General features: G+C 41.6%; 1 protein-coding gene across 3 annotated transcripts in view; it reads right to left on the minus strand.

Annotated features, from left to right (window-relative positions):
- Positions 1-19136, minus strand: part of Sil1 (SIL1 nucleotide exchange factor) — a 265209-nt gene that overhangs the window by 161746 nt on the left and 84327 nt on the right. For all 3 annotated transcript variants that reach the window (XM_042692039.1, XM_042692037.1, XM_042692038.1), the window contains exon 3: positions 12845-12983. In XM_042692039.1, coding sequence (XP_042547973.1) covers positions 12845-12983 — 139 coding nt within the window. The remainder of the gene's footprint in view (positions 1-12844; positions 12984-19136) is intronic.

Here is a 19136-nt window from a genome sequence, read left to right on the forward strand (position 1 = left end):
GCATTTCTTCGTGTGCAATTCCTAGGTCTTATTCTCCTTAATCATTGTTAGACATGAGATGCTAAATAACCCCTTCTTTTGCTAAAAGTTTGACTTGGAAAACCAGAAAATGCTGCAAGAGATTAACAAAATGATGTTTGTGCCATATTTAAGGGCTCCTTAGATAGGGACAAGGGATAATTTTCTCTCTTCACCTAAGGGGGCAACCTTATAAATATACCATATTACTAATCCATAAAAACTCACCTTTGCCCAGATAAAGTAATTGTGGCCACAAGTAATCAAATCTGAAAAAATTTTAATCCAAAAAAAAGAATGGTTCTCTTTATCCAAACAATTGGTTTATACATACCATAACAGATTGTTCTGGGAATTAAAAAATAAAACAATCTTGCTTTGCCTAAATGAACATATTATGGGAAAGAAGGCAAGATCATAAGTTGACAAACAGTAACAATATCCCAACAAAACCCCAACATAAACAGAAATATAATCAGCCCTACTAGAGCACATGCAACAAAACACAAGTCCTCCTTCATTGCGGTTCTTCCCAATACTTGATATAAGTGGCTAGCAGGGAATGGGGCTATTGCCACTGGTCTCAAAGAGTCCTCTAGATTTTCCCTGTCTTCAGAAAGAAGGTTGGAGCAGGTTCAAAGGAGTTGTCCTGAGCTAGGATGTGGCTCAGTAGCAAAGCACTTGCCTAGCAAGTACAGTGTCATGGGTTGGATCCCCAGTACCAAAAAGGACAAAAAAATACAGTTTAAAATAACAACAAACAAACAAAAAGGGTTGTCCTACAAGTCTTTACTTTGCCAGAAATCAGCCTTCTTCCTCACTAAACCCCATTGGTCAGACAAAAACCCCATGGACAACTCAACAGTCTCTGAAGTAATCTGTCCATCATTCCTCAAGCCTGGGCTATCACTTTCACACTGTCCAGGACTCAGATTGCTTATGTCACCAATCTCTCTGGTCCTTGCCCACCACAAAGTCAGGTTGTCATGTATCTACTGGATCCTTCCTGATGTCAGGTGATATTGAGTTCTCTCCAAGAACCTTTCCAAGTGCAGTGATTCTTCCTAACACTCCATTTCTCAAGAACGCAACTGAGCCCCTTTTTCATTTACCAGAGCACCCTCAACTTGGCTCTGAATATTGAACACATCTAAAAGAGCCCCCTCAATTTCCTTTCCTATCTCTCTTTTCCATGTTCCTTCCAGCTCTTGCTTCTAATTTCTAAGGCTCATCCTACCCAAGAGACCAAGATTCTTTCATCTGCTATCTAATCACATTGCCCCATCCTCTCTGGAATTTTTAAAAATCTGTCAACATGATTCCTTTCCATTTGCCTTCTAAGTCACACAAAAGCTCTAAGTATCAGTACTTCTGTGAAGCTTTTCCTTCAGGGCCTGCTGTGCTGTTACAGATGTTGCTCTCTGGGGATCTTCCTATACCATAGTACATATAGGCAAACCTCTGTCATGCTTGCTTGTGCTCCCCAACATCAAGCATCATGGTTGGATGCAGTATGAGCTTAACAAATGTAACATGAGATGAAGAGGTTTTTGTTGTGATCTTCTCTACTCTCCTACTCTTTTAGTTTTCTTCTACTTGTTCTCAAACTCCTCAAACCTAGGCATTCTCATCATCCTTCTTTACTTCCTCATTTCCTGCCACAACCCCTGGCTAGACTCAAAGTTATACTTACTTTCCCACTTTTAAACCTATTGGCGTGCCAGTTTTCATCTCTGTCCCTGCCTCCATCTCTAATTAACTAGATGCTATCCACCATCACCATCTCATTGTTTCCCAACACATATTTGCCTTTCCAACCAAACAGATTTACCATCACCTCACATCGGTCTTTTTAAAAAATTTCATTTATTATTCTAAGTAGTTGTACAAGGGATTTCAACATGTCAGTTTGTTAGTACAATGCATCTTGATCAATGTCACCCCTTCCATCATTTTCCCCTTTCTCAATCCCACCCACCCCCACAATGTATCTACTTCCATTTTCACATATATACATTGAATATTTTGACTGCATTTGCCCACCCTTCCTCTCTCCATTTGTCTAACCCCCTCCACTTGACTTCACTCCAGTTGACAATACATGTTCCAGCTTCCTGGTATATATTTTGTTTAACTGTAAGTTGGTTGTTCAAAGGAGTCACACTATTGGAATCATCTCCTGCATATACCATTTCTAGTTTAATAGATTTCATGTATATATACATATAGCCCTGTATTTGTTTTCATATGTATTTGTAATTTAGCTCTAACTTCCATATATAAGAGAAAATATGCATCCTTTGTCTCTCTGAGCCTGACTTTACTTAACAACATTTTTTTTCAGGCCCATCCATCTTCCTGCAAATAACAGATCATTATTCCTGATGGAGGAGTAAAATTCCATTGTACATACATATATACATACTTATATGCATACATACATACACACACGTACCATATTTTCTTGATCTATTCTTATACTGAAGGGCATGTAGGCTGTTTCCATAATTTTGGCTATGGTGAATGCAATGGTGAGTACAATTTTGACTATGGTGAGTGCAGCAATGAATATGAGTATGCAAACATCTTTACTGTATCCTGACTTGTAACCTTTTGGATAAATGCCCACGAATGGTATCACTGGATCATAGTATTTCTATTTCTTCTTTTTGAGGAATCTCCAAACTGCCTTCCACAGAGGTTGCACCAATTGAATTCCCACCAACAGTATGTAAGAAAAAAAACAAGAAGTCCAATATCCATATTTGCAGATGACACGATCCTATATGTAAAGAACCCTAGAGACTCCACCTCTAAAGCTCCTAGAATTGATGACCTTAGCAAAGTAGCAGGATACAAAAATCACCCCACAAAAATGAGTATCTTTTCTATATACCAACAATGAGCAGATAGAGAGGGGATCAGGAAAACAACTGTTTACAATTGTCTCAAAAATAAAGTACCTAAGAATAAACAAATCAGAGTAGTAAAGGAACTCTACAATGAAAAGCATAAAACTTTAAACACAGACATTAAAAAAGACACCAGGACCCATGGTTTCCCTTACTTTCAATAGCTAGTATATGTCTAGGACAAGCAGAAAAGGTCAAAAGCTATGTACATGACCATATAAGATGATGCTAAGGAAAAAGAACCCCAAGATAGGGACACAAGATGTTTTATCTTTGTTCCTGTTGTTTTTAATGTACTTATTATAATGTACTATGTGATTTTTTTTTTGTTTCTTTTATATGTTCTTTTCCCATGGTATAAACCCTGTTTTCACTGTATTTGATTTCCATGCCCTGCATCTTGTATATACATTCTTCCAATTTGGGGACGGGAAAGGAAATAACAAAATGCTGAAATAAGGATACAAGTTGACCCATTGTAACAATGAGATGTACAAGACGCTATGTTGAAGACGAACTTTACAGCTTCAGGGGAGGGGGGGGGAGAAATTGGGGAGGTGAGGAGGGAAGGGATGGTAGGGGAAAAACAAAGGAGGGGGTAAAAATGCTCAATAGAAAATATACTCAGGGCTGGGAAGGTGGCTCAGTGGTAGAGCGCTTGCCTTGCATGCCTGAGGCCCTGAGTTCGATTCCTCAGCACCACATAAGCAAAAAGAAAAAAAAGCTGGAAGTGGCGCTGTGGCTCAAGTGGTAGAGCGCTAGCCTTGAACTGAAGAGCTGAGGGACAGTGCCCAGGCCCAGAGTTCAGGCCCCACGACCGGACCAAAAGAAAAAAAAAAAAAGAAAATATACTCATTACCTTACTCATGTAACTGTAACACCTTTGCACAGTATCTTTACAATAAAAAATATACATTAAAAAAAGATACCAGGTCGGTATAATTTGTGGAGGGGAAGGGGAAAAACTAATTGTTTAAATAGGGATACAGGTGGACCCATTGTAACAATGAGATGTACAAGTCGTTATGTCGAAAACGAACTTCACAACTTTGGTGTGGGGGGGGGAGAGGAGGGGTGGGGAGGATTGGGTGGGGGACGGGGGTGGGGGGAGGATGGGAAGGGATGGGAAGGGGAAACAAAGGAGGAGGCTACAACGCTTGATAAGAAATGTGCTCATTATCTTGCCCATGTAATTGTAACCCCTCTGTACAGTATTTTCACACACACACACAAAAAGACACCAGGAAGTGGAAAGACATCCATGTTCCTGAATTGGCAGAATATCATTGATATAATGAAAATGGCATACAAAGGTAATCTACAAGTCCAGTGCAATACCCATCATAATCCCAATGTCATTCTTCACTGAGACTGAGAAAATAAACAAAAAATTCATATGAAAACACAAAAGCCTTGAATTATAAAAGAAATCCTAAGGGGTGGGAGGGACCTGCAGTGCTGAAGGTATAACAATTCCAGACTTCAAACTTTACTTCAAAATTGTAACAACAACAGTTTAGTACTGGCACAAAAATAGGTTTGAAAGCCCAGAAAAAACCCATATACTTTAAGTCTCTCTTATGTCAGCCCCCCTCTATGCGTTCTTCCTACCTTAACTTTACCTCTACCTGTTCAAATATTAAATTATCTTCCTCTAAGTTACAAATCAATTCCCACCTCCAGTGCCCTGACAAAACTAAAAATGTAGTAGAATCTAGAAAAAGACATCTCATTCTAGCTCCAGGCAAGCCCTTGAGAATTGTTACTAGTCCTGGTTAGTCCTAACCCTCTAAATGATCTGGCTTATCTGAGCTAGCAACATGAGACTAATATTATAGAAAGAAAAGAAGCCAAAGATAGACAGGTTCTTGAACTAAATTCAAGTCCTTGGCATGAAGGCTGGGACTGGTTTTGACAGCTAGTTTCAATTTTCCCTACTCAGTCTAAGTTTTTTTTTTAATCTCAGCCATTTATGGAACTAACCTTTGAGAACTGAGGCTATATCACTCTGCTAAGCACTCCTGATTAAACCTTGGAGAGAACAGGCAGATAGAAGCAGAGGAAGAGGAAGATAGGGTTTTAGGTTTCCAGTCCAGGAAGCTGTGGATTTGTATATCAGCCATATTCGGAGGCTAGTAAAAATAAATAAATATTCTGTATGACAACGAGATCTCTCTCAACTGAAGAAATCTAAACTGTCCTCATGCAGTCTTCTGGGTCCTTCATTTGTTTCAACCCACTATTCTTTTCTCTCCTAGTTCAGAGTAATTTGCCAGACTCAAGAGGCCTGGCATCCTGCCTTCCTCCAGGTGGTTCACCCTGACAAACCTGCATTACCAGGGAGCACAGCAGATGCTCAGAATGGAAAAATGCTTAACAAAGACTGAGAAGATGGCAGTAACAGGGGAAAAGGGGCCAGAAATATATGAGTAGGAAAGGAATAAACACAGTTCTCTGGGAATCCCCAGAAGACTTTAAAGGCCTCAAACTAGGGAAGGAAGGTACGCTGTGCAGAAGGAGGCAGTGTCAAAAATAAATTCTGTTGAATATGTCATGTTGAAAAGTTGCTGGAGTTAGTGATTCATGACCAAATAAGGAGGTAGGTCATCTCACAAAACTATAGTTTCATCTATTATGCTCTATCCCATTTTTTCCAGCACTGTATTTGAACAAGAGATCCAATACAGACTCCTGGCTATAACCCTTCCTCCAGGCATTACCTCCTGGTAGCAGTCAAAAAGTTTGAATGTCTTATTCTGATGAGCTACAGGGGCCTAAGTGGGAACATCTTTTAACAGTAAATCCAGCTCCTACCTAGTTACTGTTCATAACTATTTGTGGGTGTGCATTTTTCTATGTGTTCAAGATGGGACCAAAGAGGTCATATTCTTGGATACCACCTTGGGGACCACCTATAAAAGCTAATCCCTCTTAGGCAAAGGAAGGATGGTCATTTGCTTCTCAGAGACAGAGAGGTGGTAGAAAGGCATAGGGTCTTTCCTTTTTAGTCCCACCTCAATTGCAGTCTGTGAAATAATAAAAATGCACCTGACCTTTGTTCCTGGTTCCAGATTCAGTCCGCCCAAAAGCCAAAAAAAATCCCAAGTGATAGGAGTATCTTGATATTTGCAACAAGCACCTTTCAACCATATTTTATTATTTTTTTTAAAAAATTTTTTGTAAAGATGCTGTACAGAGGGGTCACAGTTACATGTGTAAGGTAATAAGTACATTTCTTTTTTTTTTTTCTTTTTGCTTATGTGGTGCTGAGGAATCGAACCCAGGGCCTCAGGCATGCAAGGCAAGCGCTCAACCACTGAGCCACCTTCCCAGCCCCATAAGTACATTTCTTATCAAGCATTTCTTCTTCCTTTGTTGTTCTTACACTATCCCTTCCCTCCCCCTATCTTATGATTTATGATAATGAAGTGACACTTACTAGAACTTCTAAATAGCTTCAGCTTGGAGTCTGATCACCAGAAAGTCGTATCATGAATAGAGTTGAAACGTTCTCCCAGCCTAACTTCTACTAAGTTAGATAAGGAGTTCAATTACCCAAAGCCAATACTCCATGCCTACATAATAAAACTTTCATTAAGGCCTCAAAACAGGCTTCAGAAAATTTCCTTAACTCCATTTGAATTGGAAGATGGCACATTGAGCGAAGGCATGGAAATTCTGCGAACTGGCCTCTCTATGTACTCTAGTAGCTCAGCATATGCATCTCTTCTTCTTGGTTGTTCCTGAGTCACAGCCATTATAAGCAGGTAAATATAAAGTATTGTCATGAGTTCTGTCAGACATTATAGCTAATTATCAAACCTGAGAAGGGGTTTGCAGGAATCCTTGATTAATATATAAGCTGGATTGTGAGAAGTACAGCTGACCCAGAACTTGCAATTAGCATCTGAAACAGAACCAGTCTTAGAGGACTTAGCTCTTTAACTTATGGAATCTGACACTAATCCCTTGTAGACAGCATCACAACTTGATTTCGTTGACACTTAATTGGTATCTGAGAACTGACGAATCACATAGCCTCCCTGAAGCTGCAAAGGACCAACGGCCCCTCAGAGACAACCCTGCAGTCCCAGACTACAGTCAGGTACTCCTTCAGGCAGAAGTCCAGAGCCTGCAAGAAAAATCAGGCTCCTCTCTTAAATACTTGAAATCAGTATAATTGGTCTCCTATAAATGAGGTTTCCAAAATTCAATTCCCTCTTATTCCTCGTGCAGATATGAAATGATCTGATGGGATGGCTGGTGCTCTATAATTCTTGGATTGTTCTTATCAGTTGTTGATTTCCATTTTTTCTCCCTTCCCCCTACACAGGAATGTGTTCCTGCACTGACTTCTTGCTTACTCCCATCCAGTGGGCCCTTTGTGCTAAAGCCAACACTTCAAACATTCTTGTAGCCTGCCTAGAAGTCAGATCAGGTCAATAAGCAACCGCAGGTTTGAGCCTGGATACTTCCATGAGCACACATGGCTAGCAAATGAACAAAGGATCCTTTGTCTAGGGCCTCCTCACCTCTACTTCACGTTCAAGTCACATAGAAAGGGAAAAGGCAAACCTATGTGAGTTTTGCTGTTACTGGTTTTTTTAAGTTCTGTCTGTGTGTGTGTGAGCACATGTGTGCACACTCCTGTTCTAGTGTGGGGGCTTTAATTCTGGGACTGGGCCCTGTTCCCTAGCTTTTTCAGTCAAAACAATCACTCTACCACTTGAGTCATAGCTCCATTTCCAGCTTTTTGCTGATTACTGGTGTAAGTGTCTCACAGACTTTCCTGCTCTGGACTGGCTTGAAACCTGGATCCTAAGACCTCAGCCCCTTGAGTAGCTAGGATTATAAGCATAAACCACCAGCACCCAGCCTGGTATATATTTTTAAATAACAACTATAGTCCCATGGCCCCTGTGCTAGGCCCTCTGCAAAAATAATTTACCTATGTTATTCTTGTTCCATTCTTTTTGTTTTTGTTTTGTTTCTGTCAGTCATGGGGCTTGAACTCTGGGCTTGGGTGCTGTCCTGCATTCTTCAGCTCAAGGCAAGCACTCCACCACTTGAGCCACAGCATCACTTCCAGCTTGTCCTGAGTAGTTTATTGAAGATAAAAGTCTCTCAGGACTTTCCTGCCCATACTGGCTTCAAACCGAGATCCTCAGATCTCAGCCTCCTGAGTAGCTAGGATTACAGGCATGAGCCACCGGAGCCCTGGTTCTTGTTTCATTCTTATACCATCTATACAGTAGGTATATTTTCAACCCCATATTCATATGAAGAAATTAAGGTTCAGAAATTCTAAGCAACCTCATCAAGCAGCTCAAACAAAACTGTAAGTAAAGTTAGAGGCTCATATTTATCAAACAGCAACCAAGAACTCAAGTTCTTGATGTGCCTTGCCACATCATCCAAGCACCAAACACTTCTATCAAAACATTCTAAATCAAGCCAGGTACCAATGGCTCATATCTGTAATCCTAGCAACTCAGGAGCCTGAGTCCTCAGGATCACGGTTAAAAGCTAGCCCAGGGGAAAAATTCCATTAGACTCTTATCTCCAATAAACCACCCAAAAGCCAAAGTAGAGCTGTGGTTCGTGTGGTAGAGTACTAACCCCCCCATCTCTCTCTCTCTCTCCCTCCCTCCCTCTCTCTCTCTGTCACTGTCTCTCTCTCTCTCTCTCTCTCTCACACACACACACACACATTCATACACACACACACACACACACACACACACACACACACACACCACACACACACAAAGTTAGGGATAGCACTCAGGCCTCAGGTTCAATCTCTAGGACTGACATATACACACAAAAAAATACTTTCTTCCCTCTTTTTTCCTCTTTCTTTCTTTCTTGCTTTCTTTCTTTTGTTCTTTCTCTTTCCTTCTTTCCTTCCTTCCTTTTTCCTTCCTTCCTCCCTTCCTCCCCTTCCCTTCCATCCCTGCCTGTCTCCCCCCCTCTCTCTCCTTCCCTCCCTCCCCCAGCCTCTCTCTCTCTGCATCTGCATCCTATGTAAGACTGTAAGCTACTAAGAATAGAGATCATGTTTTTATTCCCCAGGGAGAATATGAGCTGGGGCTAAGAGCCAGACAAAATTGACTTTGAATTTTGACTCTACCACTTACTGGTTGTTTGGCTAAGTCATTTTTCTCTATGAGACTCAGTTTGTCTATAAAATTAAGCATAGTTATAGCATCTGCCCTCAAAGGATGCTTGGCAGAGTCAGTGCTCAGTAAATATAAGCCATTATCTATATCTCTTACCATGAGTACAGTTACTGGAAATGTACAGACAGCAGATGGCCCACTGAGTTTACCTGTAATCAACATTCTGTAATAAGAAGTACACAGGAATGAAATCCTGGAATTCAGGGGTCCAGGGTTCTAGGAAAAATTCTGAGTTTTCTATCCAGAACTAGCAGGACCTGCCAGCAAACAGCTTTCATTCCTTGCTTGTGAACAGCTGATACTGAATCCACACTCAAATGCTTGCTGTGCCTCTGTAAGGTGAGGCAGATCCCAAAATAAACTAGAAAAGAGACAGGAAAATCACTTCTAGGAACAAGTGACTCCCAATGAGGATTGTGACAATAACAGAGGCAGGAAGACTTTAGGAGAGAGACCTAATAGCTGCCCCAGGATGGTATGCTGGGACTCTATTCCTACTTGCCCTGGTGGGAAGACCCATGAAGTCATAGATTGTTATCCTGGTATGTCGGACTGCAGCAGCAAATTTGTTTTCAAATGTACTCAGCCCACACCACCAAAACAGTTCATGTACCCTGGTAGAATCAGTTTTAGTCTTCCTTTTAAAAATCTGAAGGAGGGCTGGGAAGGTGGCTCAGTGGTAGAGCACTTGCCTTGCATGCATGAGGCCCTAGGTTCAATTCCTCAGCACCACATAAGCAAAAAGAAAAAAGCCAGAAGTGGCGCTGTGGCTCAAGTAGTAGAGCGCTAGCCTTGAGCTGAAGAGCTGAGGGACAGCGCCCAGGCCCAGAGTTCAGGCCCCACAACCGGACCCAAAAAAAAAAAAAAAATTCTGAAGGAACAGAAAATACCAATACTGAGGTTCATAACTGTCTATATAAATTTGAATTCTCTTTAAAATTCCCAAACAGGAAGTGGAAGTGAGAATCAGGTAGTAGCATGAACTATCTTCCTGTGTGGAACAAGGAATGTTCTGTTAATCCTTCTACCTGTTCTTACCCTTCTCCATACAAAGAACTGAGAGACAAAGGGAAGACATTTCATGACTGTGGACATCTCTACAACCCAAGTCCCATTAAGACCACAAAAAGGCAAACCACATGCTCATCAACCCTCATGAGCATTCAGTTCCATAATCAGTTGTAGGAGTGTGGAGAAATTACTGTTGAAAACTAAAATAGCTGTATATGAAGTAATGTCTTGGTAGCAGGAATTAGAGGGCTTTGCATCTAGTGTCATCTGCATCTCTGCAGCTACTGCATCTCCTGAGCAGCGGACAGGCAGGACATTTCCCTCATGTTACCACTGGGAAAACCAAAGAAAAGTCTGTGGCTTGCCCAAAATTCCCTAAGTAGCAAAGTCAGGCTTTAAACTGAAGAGTGGCTTTGGTGAGTCTGTTGTTTGCCACTACCTTCCCATTTACCTACCTATCAAAGATGTTGTGAAGACTGGCTACATTTCTTTTTACTTTCTTTTTTTTCCTTCCTTCCCTCCTTTCTTTCTTTCTTTCCTTCCTTCTTTCTTTCTCTTTTTCTGTAGGTTGTGGGGCTTGAATTCAGCCTGGGTACTGTCCCTGAGCTCTTCTGCTCAAGGCTAGCACTCTACCACCTTGAGCTACAGCTGTACTTCCAATTTTCTGGTGGTTAATTGGAGATAAGAGTTTCACAAGGACTTTTCTGCTTGGGCTGGCTTTGAACCTTGATCCTCAGATCTAAGTCTCCCGATTAGCTAGGATTACAGGTGTGAGTCACTGGCACCTGGTGTGGGTACATTTCTTTTAACCTTTAGGTAGCTATATAGGAAGTTCCCTGGTAGCATTCTGTATGAAAGCAAGAGCCAGCTATGTACATAGACCAGTAAAAGGTCAATCTTCTATCATTCCTGTACAGGAAACTTAATAAAGACTTGTCTATTTTACTTGTCTGACTTCATGGTGTAGACTCCAAATCACTCCACATCAGACACTGTGGGTAGAACAAGCCTACTTACCACCTAATCTTGCTTACCAGTTCTGCCTTGCAGATAGGGTATGGATGGAAAATGCTCTTTCCTAGATAAGGCAAGTCTGACTAGAACCAGAGTCACTTGGCTTTCTGATCTATAGGGACCTCTTTCAGTATACTATATGCTAACTTTGGGAAAGCTGCAAGGGAATTTTGTATAGAAGCTCTTGAGAAACTCCATGGTGAAGTGTAAAGTCAGTAGAGCTATCAAATTAAATGTAAAAACATGTGTGTCACTCCAGTTCTTCAGAAAGCTCCCAGAAGTCACCTCCCACCCTTGTTGCCCTTGGAAGGTTCTTCATCCTCAGGGATATATAGAAGACCTCTTTCTTTTAGCCATTAGCCATAGTCCCACTGCTCAATGAGACAAGATCAAAACTATCAGCCTTGTTCTGTCTACAGTATGGATGATGGTCTTGACCCAACCACAGAACAAATAGAGTGTGGGTACAGGCCCCAAAACATCAGCTTCCACCTGCCTGACATGCTTGTCTGGTTAAAACTGGCATAAGAAATTCTACATAAACCCAATGGACATGGCCCACAGCTTCTATTCCTTATCCCTAAAGTTCCTCTAACTTTATTCTTCAGGGATCAGGGGGCTCAGTTCTCAGTAAAGTTGGGAGAAGCCAGCTTGAAATTATAGCTGCTGAACCCAATATCCCTTGTTTTTCTACCTCCTTCTTCCCAACACCATTAGCTCCCACTTGGCTTCTTTGGTGCTTTATCATTCTTCTGCGGCAGCAACTACCCGTATGCAAGCCCAGTAGGAGAGATACTGCTATCAGAAATCTGGCTGGCACAACAAATGCTTTCCTTGCCAGCACAGCAGCTATGAGGGCAGTAAGGACATAGTGATGAATATCAGCAAGAAGCTAATGAACTGTACTATGGCAGCTGCCAGGGCTTGCCATCCACCTTGCCACAGCAAGAAAATGCAAATAGAGAACAGTCCCAAGTATCAGCATGGTGAGTTCTAACCAAGGATAGCTGGGACTGAGAAGGACAAAGTAGGAGGATAGCAAATCCAGTCTCAGAGGCCAATTACCTAGGATAAGTTAGCTGAATGGCACAGGACAATTTACCTACTAACCTCCCTGAGCCTCAGTATTTATGCTAGAAAATAATACCTAAACATGGCAAATACTCCACAATTGCTGACTATTTTTATTATTATTTGAAGCCCTGAGCAGAGGCTCATGATAGTGGTAGAAGGTTGCTCCTTCTGAGGACACTCCATTTAAAAAGCAGGCCAGAGCCAGCCCCTTTTTCTTGGCATAGGTTCCTTTAAAAACAGAGCACTCCTGCCCTGCACCAGTGTTCAGGACTCTCCAGTGAACAATATTTCAGCAGCATTGAGCTGAGCAGCAGAGCCCAAAATAGCATTTGCAGAGCAAGGCACATGTCACTGCCTCTCCTGTGCTTCAGAAGTGCAAGGAAAGAAAGTTTTCAATCACTTGCTCAGAAAGCATGGCCACCCACTGCCTTGCCTTCCTTCCAGTGCATTCAGATGCTATACTCTCTGTTCTGCTGGAAAATGAAGGCCCACAAGCCCTGAAATAGAAGCAACTACCACTGTAATGGTTCACCTCTTCCCTGCCAGCAGGTCAGACAGTGGCTGCTCCTTGAACGGAGCCCAACACAAAGGACATACTTTGAATTCTGAGTATGTCACTAGGGGTATTAGTACCTGGCCGAAGGGCCTGCCATTCCTCAGTTGGGTGAAACACCTCCAGAATCTCAGGATCCAGATCCTCTTCAGCTTTGGCTTCCTTTCTCTCTGATTCTTTCATGCTGCTCTTCTCTGGGTTGGTCAGTGCAAACTTATTCTGCAAAAAAGCAAACTGCCATGATCAAACACTGCCAGGCTCCAGACAAGCAGAAAGAAAACAGTAGGAGATGGCATACTCTTCTCCCATGATCCTCTACCTTTCTCAGACATGTTGGACATATGCAAAAGGTCAGCCTCAGAACCAGCATGTTTGAAATGATATGGTTAAATGAATACAACATGGTATCATATGTATACAATACTTTTGTAAATGCACAAGAAAAAACACCAGAAAATTCTACACTATATTGAGGAGATTAAATTAGAATACTAGGCAGATGTATTAACAAGTCTTTGGTTTTCTCCCTTCACCCCCAGCATTAGGGATTGAACTCAGGGCCTCGCATTTACAAGGTAGGTACTCTAGCACTTGAGCCACATCTCTTTTTTTTTGCTTTGATTATTTTAAAAATAAGGTCTCAATTTATGCTTAATGCCTGGGCTGGCCTGGGCTGAGAAGTTTCTACTTAACAGATGTGTCACTGCACCCAACCACTGATTTCAGATGGAGTCTCAAGAACTTCTCTTTGCCTGGGCAGGACTCAATCCCCTGATTTTTGCCTCCCAAATAGTTAAGATTACAGGCATGGGCCACCATGACCAGCTGGGTCTTTTTGCTTTCTATTTGACATGCTACTATACTATTGAACATTTAAAGCCTATACATATTGTTTTCAGATTTTTTTTTTGGTCAGTCATGGGTCTTGAACTCTGGACCCGGGCCCTCTCCCTCAGCTCTTCAGCTCAAGGCTAGCGCTCAACCACTTGAGCCACAGAGCCACTTCTGGTTTTCTGAGCCACTTCTGGTTTTCTGAGTAGTTTCTTGGAGATAAGAGACTCACGGACTTTCCTCCCTGGGCTGGCTTTGAACTGCAATGCTCAGATCTCTGCCTCCTGAGTAGCTAGGATTACAGGCATGAGCCACCAGCACCCGGCTTGTTTTCAGAATTTAAACAAAGATATTTATAAAAGGCAATAGAGACATAGGGCTGTGATAATCCCCACCAAAAATTCAAGGTATCTGAGTTACTATTCATTGGTAAAAAGTTTCTTTCTATGGTCTAGCCCTTAGTCCTTCCTGCTGAAGGAAACATACTCTCTCCCCGAGCCCCTTTCCCTTGGAAAAGAAGGATATCCATAGGAACAAAACTGTGAAATCAGAAACATCCTTGCTTAAAAGCAAACATCTCTCCCTCTCTCAAGTTTCCCAGGCTGGCAGCTATACAGTTTACCACAACTTTGCTGTAGGCCACTGACAAAGCTTGAGGCTTATCACCAGCTGTACTGAGTTGCTGTATTAGTCAGGAGCTTATAATAAAAATCATTTCTGTAAAGAAGTTTTCCCCCAACTATGGGAATGAGTTTCTAATGTTTTGAAATTTAAAATATACTACCCCCCTTCCCAAGGTTATGTTTTGACTTCTGTAAGCCAATAATATGTTTTGACTTGTAATAATGTCAATAGCATTGATAGGATCTATCATGCTGACTAGGTCAAAATTATGTTTTGCCTACGCTCTTATGACTCAAGGCTATGTTTTGCTTCTGTAACCTTGCTTGCTTGCTTTGGTAAACACCACCTACGTGAAACCCCTCTTCCTATAAAAATCCCCCAAGAAAAGCAAACGGGCCTGTTCTCCATCTCTGTGAGCTGGGGAAAGACGCCACGTGGCTAAATAAAAAATCTTCCAGCCGGATTGAGTGCTGGTGACTCCTTTTGCTGATCATGGGTTCAAGTCCCACCAGCTCTGGGAAGCTGGGATTTTTCAAGGACCTCAAATGACCATGGATGTATAAAAAGTGGCAGCTGAGTCCCAACTGATTCCCATGCAGCTTTGGCAATTCTGCCTATCATATATTACAAATGACCTCTTGGGGGATTCTAAACCAGAGTAAGAGTTACAAGTGAGAAGGTGCAAATCCAGCTGGGCTAGACATCCAAGTTAGAAATCACTTCCCCAAACCTACTACCTTACAGCGCCTATGGAGAACATGGAAAGTTAATGAGATGTGGTACTGTCAGTTCAGCAAAGAGATATAAGATAGATACAAGGTATTACTTACTTTGCCTCTTCCTGGCCTCTCATCTTGTCTACCCCATTTCTAACTCTGTCCTTGCATAAAAGCAGTAAAGCCTCAGGAAATTGGAAGTGCTCAGGAAAGCAAAAAAGAACCACACTAGCACACAGGCCAAGTATTTCAGCCCTCCTACCTCACTTGTCATATATTTTCTCTCCACTTCTTAGTTCTGCCCTAATGAATGTATTTCTTAGAGTTCTCCTATGAGCCCAAACCTATGTTGAGTATTACTTTATATAGATCTCATTTTGGTTTTTCAATTATTCTAACTCAGCCCAGGAGATGTCATATGTATGCATCTCTTCAGTAACCCACCACCATGTATGCATCTCTTCAGTAACCCACCAGCATGGGTTACTAAGGAGCTGATCTTTAATTAGCTGACAGAGGATAGGTTAAGGAGGTAAGGTTTTGATGAAAAATACAGAGCCCTCCAAGAATTTTCATATCTTAACAAGAAATAAAAGTATGACATTTAGCTGATAGTATTTCACACCTTGTTAGGGACCTGTAAGAAAATATCTTGGACAAAAGGACCTCGAATTAGTTCAATATTAGAGCACTGAGTCCAGCACAGTGGTAAGGAACTCAAGCTCTGTATCAGGTAATACGAAGTTTGAATCCCAGTTTTTTATGACTCTGGTAAAATTATATTTAACTTACTAAGCCTCAGTTTCCATATCTGTAAAGTAGAAATAATATCTAGCTCACATTTTAGATGAGGTACTATATTGTAAAACACTAGCCATGGGTATATAGGGCTAGTGTTGCTATTGTTACCACTTATGAAGGCAGTCCAAAGTTTCAGGTCAGAAGAGTATGTGTACTGACATCCAACAGTGACTACATAATACAGGTCAGGTTGGAGTGGTGGTCTCCTCTGTAACTTGGGCCCTCAAACCCCTTCTATCCTTTCAACTTGGTCTTCACAAAACTGATCACAAAAGAAAACTAGGGAAAAAAGAGAGCAGGTATGCTTGGAAGACTAAAGGAAAAGTAAACTATCAGGAGGTCACAGATATCAAAGACTTCCAATGGCTGAATTACCTGAGCTCAGACATTGTCAGTCTCTTTCATCACTGTACCCCCAATGCTAGCATTAGGGCTTAGTATGAAACTACTGAAAGAATGAACAAATGAACATACAAATGCCACCTCCCATAGACAGGCAGGTCTTTTGAGATACGCCCAAAGTACCTGACTTCTAGAGGCAAGCCTTAGCTTCACATTCCAGATGTCTGCTAAGTATCCAGAATCTAAGTGGTCCAGGACCAAGTCATGTTGATTAGCCCCTTGCCAGAAGCAACAGACCAAAGAATTAGGAGAACAGTAATCTCATCTCAAATAAATGTTGATCAATTGCCTCTAAGGGCTAGACAGAAAGGGATGTAAATGAGTGATGTGTGCTAGATGTAAACATCAGGGAGCTCTGGAACTGTGAAACTACAGACCTGTTGAGGAGTAAGGAAAGCACCTGCTACTAAGTTGACACCCAAGCATTTCATCTGGAACTGTGAAACTACAGACCTGTTGTGGAGTAAGGAAAGCACCTACTACTAAGCTGGTCTATCACTGACACCCAAGCATTTCATCTGGAACTGTGAAACTACAGACCGTTGAGGAGTAAGGAAAGCACCTGCTACAAAGCTCGTCTATCATGGACACCCAAGCATTTCAGCTTGAAGAGAAACAGAAGTCTGGATTTTTATGTGAATTTTTCTCATTTTTAGAACACCGAGGTCCAAACTAAACTTCTAAGTTTTAAATTGCAACTTGTGCTTTAATATACCAATAGGTTCTTTCTAGCAAGTATGGCTAGGAGGAGGCAACTAAATTCTCATCATCAAGAGAAGCGGGAAGCCTTTCCACATCCAAGTGGGCTGATGACTGGGTGAAGAAGAAAGCAAGAGGAAGGGTTAGAAAGAGATGAATGTTCCAGGCGCTGGTGGCTCACGCCTGTAATCCTAGCTACTCAGGAGGCTGAGATCTGAGGATCACGGTTCAAAGCCAGCCTAGGCAGTAAAGTCTGTGAGACTCTTCTCTCCAATAAACCACTCAGAAAACCAGAAGGAGCACTGTGGCTCAAGTGGTAGAGCGCTTGCCTTGAGCTGAGGAGCTGAGGAACAGCACCCAGGCCCAGAGTTCAAGCCCCATGACCAACAAAAAAAAGAAGAAGAAAGAAAGAAAAAGAAAGAGATGACTGTGTATCCAGCTACATGGATGACTAAAGGTGGCTGGAATGCAAAGGGCCAAAACAATGAAAAAAACCAGCTATTTCACTGGGTATGTTTGAGGCACACCACTGGAGTATAGTAGAGAGCTGGCAGAAATATTGCAGAGCACAGAAATAAATTCAAGATATAAGACGACCTTTTAAAAAAACAAACTAAACACACAGCATCTGCTGTTCCCATCTCTCAAAATCAAGCCTAAACTGAGGGATTCTGCTTAAGGGAGAAAGGGAAAGCAAAAGAACGCCACCAGGGCCTGCTCATAGTTATGGACACCTGAACCATTTACTGCTTCAAAAGTCTGCTCCCTCCCATACCCCGAGTCCCATTTGGGACCTGTTGGGGTACTGAATTATCACAGAGAAAGAGCTCACATTGAGCCATCTCCTACCCAGGCTCTCATTACATAGTGCCATCTTGAGATTTTGCCCACCTGGCTTTCTATGAAGCAGCTGGGCACCTGCCACCAGTAGCTTAGCCAAATCAGCTCTGGAAGCAGCCAGGCAACTCTACCTACTCACAGCTTCAGGAAGTGGCCTGGCAGCCAGCATTGGAGTGACTTGGTCTACTGAGTCCTCCAGAAGTAGCCAGGTGGCACCATGTATCCTGCCATGGCATCAAGAAGCAACTGAGCTGTGCATTCTCACAAGTTCAACCCACATTGAGGCCCTGAGAAGCAGATAAGCAGCCTTTCCTGAGCATGTAGGACCTGGAGGTGCTGCCACCACATAGCCTTTAGACAAACATGAGGCACCTTAATCAGGCCCATTGGTGCAGGCCAATCCCTTGTATGGTTCTTAGATATCGACAGGCAACCCACATCATTAATAGGTAGCAACACACTAGGGAAGATATATAAGAGAGAGAGAATCAAACCTTATCAATTCCTAAAATAACCAAACAACAAAGATAAACAAAGAATACACAAAACAGGAACACAAAGGAACAAAAGATATATAATACAACCAGAAAAAATTAACAAAATGTCACAAATATATCTTTACTATCAATAATAACCTTTAATATAAATGTACCTTCCCCATTTACAAGATATAGTGTTGGCTGATCAAAATACACTGTACATATAAATTGACATGTTGAATTGAAACCCCTTTGTACAAGTAGTTAAAGATAATTAAAATAAAAACTTTTAAAAAAAGACAGACTACTTAAAAGGACTAAGAAGCAATAACAATGATACCTTGCAAGAAACTCATTTCACTAGTAGAAACACAAACTCAAGTAAATGAAAAAAAAAAATGCCATGTAAACAGAAACCAAAAGTGAGCATGAGTAGGGATCCTTGTCAGACAAAATAAATATTAAGCCAAAAACGAAGAGAGGAAGCAATGAAGATCACATAATGTTAAAAGAATCAATTCAAAAAGAGAAAAATAACTGTAAATAATTGGGAGCACCAAATTACACAAAGTGTAATTTTTAGCTACTCAGGAGGCTGAGATCTGAGGAACACGGTTCAAAACCAGCCTGGGCAGGAAAGTCCGTGAGACTCTTACCTCCTATAAACCACTCAAAAACCAGAAGTGGCACTGTGGCTCAAGCGGTAGAGCACTCGCCTTGAGCTGAAGAGCGCAGGGACAGCATCCAAGCCCAGAGTTCAAGCCCCACAACTCACCAAAAAAAAAAAAAAAAAATGATTGAGGACATCAATACCCTCTCTTTCAGGTAAGGACAGGTCATCTAGACCAAAAAACAGAAACAATTAAAAAAAGAAGAAGAAACACTGGAATTGAACTTTATTCAAATGGACCTAAAACAATTCACAGAATATGTCTTCCCCCAAGTAGAAAGGTATCCCCTGTGTTTATTGGTGTTAAAAA

Source organism: Dipodomys spectabilis, unplaced genomic scaffold, assembly GCF_019054845.1.
Source record: "Dipodomys spectabilis isolate Male_0828 unplaced genomic scaffold, ASM1905484v1 ptg000147l, whole genome shotgun sequence".
NCBI lineage: Eukaryota > Metazoa > Chordata > Mammalia > Rodentia > Heteromyidae > Dipodomys > Dipodomys spectabilis.